Source organism: Chenopodium quinoa, unplaced genomic scaffold, assembly GCF_001683475.1.
Source record: "Chenopodium quinoa cultivar QQ74 unplaced genomic scaffold, ASM168347v1, whole genome shotgun sequence".
NCBI lineage: Eukaryota > Viridiplantae > Streptophyta > Magnoliopsida > Caryophyllales > Amaranthaceae > Chenopodium > Chenopodium quinoa.
In genome coordinates this window covers 4536099-4544608 of record NW_018742770.1, presented here as the reverse complement: position 1 = coordinate 4544608, position 8510 = coordinate 4536099, and the positions used below count along the sequence as shown (strand labels likewise).

Here is an 8510-nt window from a genome sequence, read left to right as displayed (position 1 = left end):
TAATACATATAGTATATACAGCTAATACGAGTATATCGGATCCATAAAGATATTTTATATCGTGTTCTATAGTTTAAAGATGTATATCAATTACTGTAGGTAGTAATTATCATCATTTGTGACTATCGAGAAAATAAAATCATTATTATAGTCCGTGATAGAGTAAATATAAAGTCAATTGTTCTAAGACTTCTAACCTTATAATATTATATAAAGCTTAATAAATTTCAGAGACACTCGATTATCAAAGTATTTTACCCTTAGCTCATGGGCTAAATCGGCCTAAAAAAGCCTTGCAAACATAGTTGGTATATTTGGCCTAAAATGGTTTGACCATATATTTACATCTATTGACAAATTTGCATGTATTTTATGAATCTATGCAAAGAATAAAAACATTATTAGTATAAGACTCAAGCTACATGTATGGTCCATCTAAAATTCAAATAAGATTAGTTTTGATAAAGACTATCAAGTACAAATTACAACTAAATAAGTTTTAATAAGTTCAGATAAGTTCAAATTTAATTCTGTTAACTTCACATAATTAATTGAAAATTAGGTAAAGAGAACATATCCTTAATCCAGATCTAGTTTTTTATTATAACTATTGAAGATACATACGGAATTTTTGGTCTGTTCACATTTATTGAACTGGGCTTAACTTGAACAGGACTGAACTAAATAGAGCTTAAATGAATATTTTATGAGAGAAGAAAATTAGGAATTGAACTGAACTTAACTAGAATTAAGCTATGAAATGAACATGCCCTTTGTCTAGTCTAGGTCTTAAACCAACTTTAACAGTTTGGGCATATTTCAATCCTACACTAGTCCAATCTTCAAGCCCTGAATTTTCAAACTTTCAATTTTTGACCTAGTTTAGTTTATTTTGTCTTGATTCCAAATTGGTGAATACTTTTACGCATGTCTTTTTATTAATTCACCTTTTATTTTTATGTTTAAGGATAAAGAATAACACTGATTTTATATCATTAATGACTTTATAAGTGAACACTAAATAATTATTGACTATCTAATAGAAATATGCCTATATATTACTCCGTAGTTCTAAAAAGCACTAACTTTTATGAAGATCACATTGACACTATTGACACCACTTCAATACTAAACCAAAGTTCATTAACTAGGTATGATCAAGTGCTACATGGATCAGCCCATAGCTTTGTTAGAAAAGACGTATACTCAACTATTGCCTATCTTTTAAGTTTTAAACGCCATGTTGAACTTTTATAATCATACTTTCAGTGATTTTGGCAATTGTCAAAGGGGAAAAAATTAAAGGGTCGATCAGTCAAATGCTCCAAAGGACACCCAAGTGAAATTTCTATACAATAAATTTCATTAGCCTAAAAATAAGGTAAATAAAAAGATCAATTTTTACCGTTTCAATGGCGAAAGAATTAAAACAATGCAAGAAACACGGTTGGTGACATTTTATAAGATAAATTTTCATTAACTATATGCTATTAATTTGCCAAATTAGACCAACTTACAATCTTGCACTTTAAAGGGTTTTTATTTTATTTTATTTTATTTTATTTTTATAACAATGATTCAATGAAACCTTGGCCGTTGTCAAGAAACAAAAAAAATACAATGAAACCTTGAAAAGGCACTGAAACTCTGAAAGTTTACAATTTAGACACCAACTTTCACTACTCAAACTGTCAAACATTCCATTTTCCATTGTGTAATAAAGTTAGGCTGTAGAAAGATAGGACTGATGCCAAGAGTATCTTTACAGCCCTACACCATGATTAGATTACCATCAATTTTCAAGTATTAACCAAAGAGGAGCTTTTAGATGATTCATGAGATGAACTAAGAGGATCCAATCCTTCATGTTTAAGGGAAAAATAATCCTCTTCCCCTCCTTCCTCTATCTTCTGCCCTTTTCCATCACAGTCAAGCTGCCGAGATCTATGGGGCAGTGTTTGACAGTGGTGGTGATTGGTGAACATAGCTCTTGTTCATGGAGGATTGGTGATGGCCTTACTGGTGGTAAGTACGTGGCAGTTTGTACTCTCCAGTCATACAAATATAGGTGGCACGAGTACTGGGGGATGGGGATTGATGTGGTGGTAGAGTCAGTGTGATGGATTAGGGAAGACCAAGGGTGTGCAGCGAGGTTACCATTTTGGCCATGGGACCTGCAAGGATAAAACTTGTAACATGTCTTGCTTGGGCGGCAGATTGAAGGGGGCAAATGACCAAAGCAAGCAACATATAGAAAGTTAGAGAGCTGCACTTAGAGCAAGACAGCATTACAGCACTTAATAAAGATTCCAAAGACACCTTGAATTTGTCCTCCATCAAGTATGACTAATTTCACAACTAATGAACACAAATGTATCCCAATCCAAGAACAAAGTAACAATAATACTAGAAGTAAATCCAACACATACCTTGTTGAGGAATGAATACAACCGGATTCACCTTCCACAGCAAGAGCTTGGGAGGTCAGTAATTACAATGGTATGGATAATTATATATGCAAGGCAAAAAGTCATAACTATTACAAACGCATGAGATAAGAGTCCTCACATTTCCATGACTAAGAACAAACACCAAAAATCTGATATCCCCTCGGGCTCAGTGTAGCGCCTCTTGTTGTGTAATTTGTCTGTACTCTATGCTAAATTGCTAATTCACAAGAAAAATTAGACAGCAGGAAATATGTACAAATCATGTCATACCATGTTATTTGATAATTGGTCGGTATTAAACACAAAGTATAATTTTCTGTGGCATTGAATTTACAATAAGACTAAACATGTGCAAATTCTAAGATCAGAGCTTATACATCTACATTACCAAGCAACAAGACCTGCAGGATGTCAAAAAACACCAACTTTTCTTACAGAAGAAGAGGGTTCCTTGCGCTATTGACTCTGATTTTTAGCAGAACCTATAGTATGATTAGTATCCATGTTTTCAAGCTGGTGATCTGAAGTACCAACCATCCCATTTTCAGTACCGTGACAATCTAAGATCACTGGTTGACAGCTTTCTTGCCATGAAAAAACAGCCTTGTTACCTCCTTGGCCATCAACCATACTAATAGACTGGTTCTCTTGTTGAAGAAAGCACGGAACTTGAGTCTGACACTGCAGTCTGTTTGCTTTACTACTAGTAGGCTGAAATACATAATCACCTTCTTTGAAACTAATAATATCAGTGTTACTACTGCAATGATTCTGAAACAAAAAAGTCTCAGTATCAATCTTCCCGCGAAGATCAACCAGCAGAGCCCTCAGTCTCAGTACCTCAGCCTCAAGAGCAGCCTGCCCTTGAAGCTTCCTAACCAAATGCTGATTCAAAACACGAAGTTTCCTGACTTCTTCTTCCAAATAGGCTGTATGCGCCTTCTTTTTCTCTCTGTACTTCCTAACCGCCTCTCGATTACCTAAAGGCCTTCTAGCCTTTAAAGACGAGGTCTCACACCGAGTTTTGGTATCATCCTCCGATGAAAACACCTGGGTGTGAGTGTGATAGCATGTGTGAGTATGCTCTGCATCAGGGCCAGGTGGGTTACAAGTATGAGTGTGAGTACAAGTTCTTGTATGCTTCAACAATTCATCAAATAATGAATCAACTGATGCTGATCCTCCTGGAAGACTAATATCATTATTTTTACATGTACTTGAATTCTGTAACAAGGAAGAATCAGAAGGCTCTACTTCACCATCATCCATGTTCTGTTTTTTGGTAGGGGAATTTTATCAAACAGGTGGTGTGCGTCACTGAAATGGGCACAAAATTACACACTAAAGCATCAATCTTTTTGTGGGGTTTAGATTGGATTAACCCAAATCTTCTCCTAAGTGAACCCCTAGTTGACCAAAATTACAACAGTGAAAGAAATGGCCAAAATTGACATTACAACCAAAGAATATATGCTAAAGAAGGAAAGCAAAAAATCCTTAATAAGATCATAATCTATATAAAATGTTGATTGATTGCACAAAGCATAGATTCCCAGAAATACCCACTAAAATTAGAAAGGACCCCATAATTAAGAAGATGTTATGAGGCCCTTTAATCTTAATCAACAAAAATTAGGGGTTTTAGGGTGAAAATTGAATAAATTTGCCAACTTTTTTGAGATTTGAAAGCACCCAGATGAAGATACTTCACTATCATTAAAGAATTTTAAGCAAAAAAACAAGATTTTGATGATTTGAGAATCCAACAAGTGTTAGGGAATCGTTTGTAGTTGTAGCAAATAAAAGCTGAAATGAGAAGCAACCAGAAATGTTTACCTTTTTGATGGAGGAAGAGACAATTTTCAAGGGGAAAAAATATTAAAAGGCACTACTAATGCGAGTTGATAAAAAATGACAAATCATTATTAAACAAGTAATAAAATACTTCCTCCGTTTTCATCTAAATGCCGTGTGATAATATTGAATATAGAGTAATAGGTTACCGATATGCAGTGTCTATGCATCCGAGAGTGTACAATGGTCGTTATCTACTAGCAAGAGTGACAACATTTTCTTTTAAAAAAGGTATGAAGTCATTTTTCTACAAAATGATTAATTAAAATATAGTTACAAACTTACAATCTCTGGTTATTAAATTGCCAAATTCTTCTAAAGGCAAGAAGCAGGTGGAATTATATAAGAGCTTTGTCAAGTTGTCAATCAAACTTGTGCAAGTTTTGTACTCTTTCTTGTTGAATCTTTTCGTAGAGTAGCATTTTCAAAGTCAAATTGTAAACTTTAAAAAACTACACTATTTATTCATAACAAAAGAACATGGAAGATCATTTTTTTTTGTGTAAAACTATTTTATTTATGTAATCTAGTACAAACATATTGCTGAATTAAAATTACCATACAAAAAAATAGAAATTGAAAGATGATTTTATTTTGGATTAAATTCAAAATTAGCCGTCACATTAAGTACAATTTATTTAATTAACTAACACTAAAATTAAATCCACCGAAAGTACTTGCACCTGGAGTGTCTCCCTTCACAGAAAGCTAATATGCTTGATTACATATTCTCGGTAATACATTTGCTCCTGGAAACAACTAAACAGTCACTGTTAATTTATTTAAAGCACATAATATAATTCTGAAACCAATATTTACACAGATGCAAACACCACCACCATTCCATAGCAAAGAGCTCATCTTGCTTCATCTTCTTATTCACGCTGCTGGGCTTCCAATTAACTTAAATGCAGGCTTCAAATCTGTTTTAGATCGAGCTTTGGCCATAACAAAATCGTCTATAATTTTCAGACCTAAGTGCTTCATCAAGACCACCTGTAGTATCTCCTCAGGATTCAGGTTGATGTGTGTTCTCATGTGCAGTTTATCATGCGAATTAGTACGTGCCATGTATATATCAGCTTCCACACGGAATTCCCTTGAGCACAATGCCTTCTCAAGTTTAGCTACTTTATTCTCTAGCTCTTTCAGTCTTTCCTTCTGAGAGGCAGCATTTTGGTCTTGCAATGAGGCCGAGACAATATCAATGATTGGACCACCCCCTACAAACAATGCCGAGTTCTGATGATCATTATATTGCAAGAAATTTTACTGCATATTTCAAAATGATACACTAAACCAATTGCACAAGGGAAAACAGGATACTGAAAACATTTCATACTCTGCCTACTTCATCTGTTAATATAGTTCTGTTCTTGTTCTGGGTAGTCTGAATATTAAAAGCATTAGGAAGATCTTTTGTTTGTCTAAAAATGTCAATAAATGAGCCAATTGATTGAATGTAGTGTGTAACCGTTTATGGTCAGTGGTAAGCTGCTGACTTTGGAACACAAAAATGTTGGGGTTTTCGAATCAGTCAATCAGATTAAACTTACTTTAAAAGCCTGATAGTTGTAACCAAGTAAGTACTACCTACAAAAACTGACTGAACACAAGGTTCAGAATTGTATTAAAGAGATAAATCAGCACAACTAACAAGAAACAACAATTTGGTGAAGAGGATAATTGAAGCAAGGATAAGCTTGACTAGCCAGGCAATAAGCTAAATTCAAATCAAAACTTGGTGTAACAGAAAATAAACATTCATTATAATCAACATAATGTAGAAGTTGCTGAGACTTTTTTCATATACAACATAGATATGAGATTTTGAGACAAGAGCAAACACAATTACAACCATCCTCCACTCGATGACAAAACTCTAAATGACAAGGGCTGGAAAAGTACATGGTATAATAATATAATTCCATATTTGGAAAGCCGAATTAGGTCCTTAAATTAAGAAAAAAGATGGCATCATACTGAATTAGGGAGGTTGAGATTATCAATTCAAGAGGACTCCATTGTATCTTCAAAATTTACAATGAGCTAATTTGATTACAAAAATGTAAGGTGCACAACCAAGTAAAACCTCGCTATAATCCAAATTCAACCATGAACAATGAACATCACTAGTTCCTTAATGGCTCAATCTTGAAACTATTTCCTCAGTGGCATATATTTTTATGAAACACTTTCCAAAAATAGTGTTAAAACTAGAATATATCATGATATACAGAGTATACAACAAAATCAATTAAACAAGAACCAAATCTTTGAGCATCAGGTACACCTAAACAGTAGATAAGTTGCACGGTCAAAACAACAAGCAAATAATTCTAAAGCTCTCGCCAAGTTTAACATCAACTAAGCCCCCTACTGTAACTCTTTATTATCTACGAGGAAAATAGCCAACCTTCAATGAATGTTTTATGCGAGTATTCAGTCCAACCCACAAGTGAGTAGTGACCAAATGTTTAATGTTTAGTTTGTGAACCCAAATCTTACCATAAAAGCCTTTCAAAAAAAATTTAAAAATCATTTCATTCCATAAATATAAAGAGTATAGTTTTTGTGAAAACATATTTTCATACAAGAATAGGGATCAGATGGTATAAAATTGGGGTGCCCATATTGTCGTAAATACGGCTTGGGGCGGACACCCAATTCGCAATAATATAATGCGAAAAATGACCACTCATCATTTCCCATTAACTGCCTGAAGGATCATACTTTATTAGTCAAACAACCTTCTGGTTATAAACACTTCACCCCCTAATACCTTCTTTCTTTAGTCAATGTGGGACTTTCCCAACATTTTGTTTTTGCTTCACTTGTACTTATCTCTAATCTGTATCACTTACTGATCTACTGTATCATCTTCACTCCTTTTACTCCACATTAAGTCATCGACAGGTCCTACATAAGTATCATTAAGTATAAATCCTCGCCACGAATCATACTACATTGCAACATTGAACAAATTATAGTTGTTATCATACAACAAATTCCGATTTATGTCTATAAGATATGACTAGGTTTTACGCTGGCCACCACAGACCTACCGCAACTCTCCTTCTTTATCCGGGCGTGACACTCACCGGCAGTATTGGCACTCACAAGCGGAGTTTGTTTTAATCATACAACATTCATACGTAATTGCACAAAATAACTTAGCAATAAAAAAAGATTAGAAATACAATTAAATAAGCACGATCACAAAAACCTAATCAAAATTAAAATATCACAAAAATAAATAAATTAATTGATGAGTGACATACCATAACTACGAGCAACGAAAAGAGCACTGTTTTGAACGAGAAATTTAAGGTTACGGCTTAAGAGTTGACGAATTTGATCATCGGAAAAGTAATCGTGAATTACACGCGCTTGTGTTCTAACGGCGCCGTCAACCTGCCGGCTAACGTCGTAACCTTTTTGAACTACTCCTGTGACCGTCGCCGTCACCGGCGTTAAGATATCACGAATACGATTATCGGAGTAGAATTCCGTCACCTGAGTTACACGTGCTTTATTGATTTTCAATGTGCTGGTGGCTTTGGTGATCAAGTTCTTCCACACTGCCATTGATTCTCTACCCTCCCGTCCAATGTCTTGTTCATCAAGTATCTACTAACTAACTAACCCTTCTGATTAGTGAGTAGTTGTAATTGGCGTGTGAGAGGTTTCGGCTAATATATTTTTTTTTTTTTTCTTTACCAACAACAAAAATAAATCTATTCATAAACGTAGATAAAAATATAATCTTGTGCGTTCATTTAGGTTCGTCTCGTTGTATGATTTTGCAATATAATTTTTTATACGGAATAATTTTTTTAGATTTGAAAATGTACATTGAAATGGTCAATAATAGCATTACAGAGGAATTATTATGTACTCGTATAAATTTAAACATTTAAAACATGTACTGCATCGCATACAAATAGATCAAGCGAAGTATCTGTGTATAGAATGGAGATTAATGTTGAACTTGTCCTCCTTTATTCGTCGGCTTTGAAATCTGTTCATCTCCTTCTTGTTGTTGTTATTGTTCGTCGTTGATTACAATTCAATTGAATATTTGCTTGAATAATACTGGAACTTGTATAAGTACTTCGTACTGATAAACACCTATCGTTTCTGTTTTGCTTGAATTACACTGTTTTGACGCATTGCTATGTAGAGTATATCTGGAAAACAAAAACA

At 34.2% G+C, this 8510-nt stretch overlaps 2 protein-coding genes across 2 annotated transcripts; both read right to left on the bottom strand.

Moving 5' to 3' along the window:
* Positions 1 to 2409: 2409 nt before the first annotated feature.
* Positions 2410 to 4361, bottom strand: LOC110724880 (basic leucine zipper 23-like). The gene has a single exon (XM_021904375.1). The coding sequence runs from the start codon at positions 3717 to 3719 to the stop codon at positions 2907 to 2909; it is 813 nt and encodes a 270-aa protein (XP_021760067.1). The 5' UTR covers positions 3720 to 4361; the 3' UTR covers positions 2410 to 2906.
* Positions 4362 to 4871: 510 nt separating this feature from the next.
* Positions 4872 to 8119, bottom strand: LOC110724879. Its single transcript, XM_021904374.1, has 2 exons — positions 7586 to 8119; positions 4872 to 5527 (listed from the first exon to the last, which is right to left on the bottom strand). Exons 1-2 carry the CDS (start codon positions 7890 to 7892, stop codon positions 5184 to 5186), a joined length of 651 nt encoding a protein of 216 aa, XP_021760066.1. The 5' UTR covers positions 7893 to 8119; the 3' UTR covers positions 4872 to 5183.
* Between the last annotated feature and the right edge of the window lie 391 nt (positions 8120 to 8510).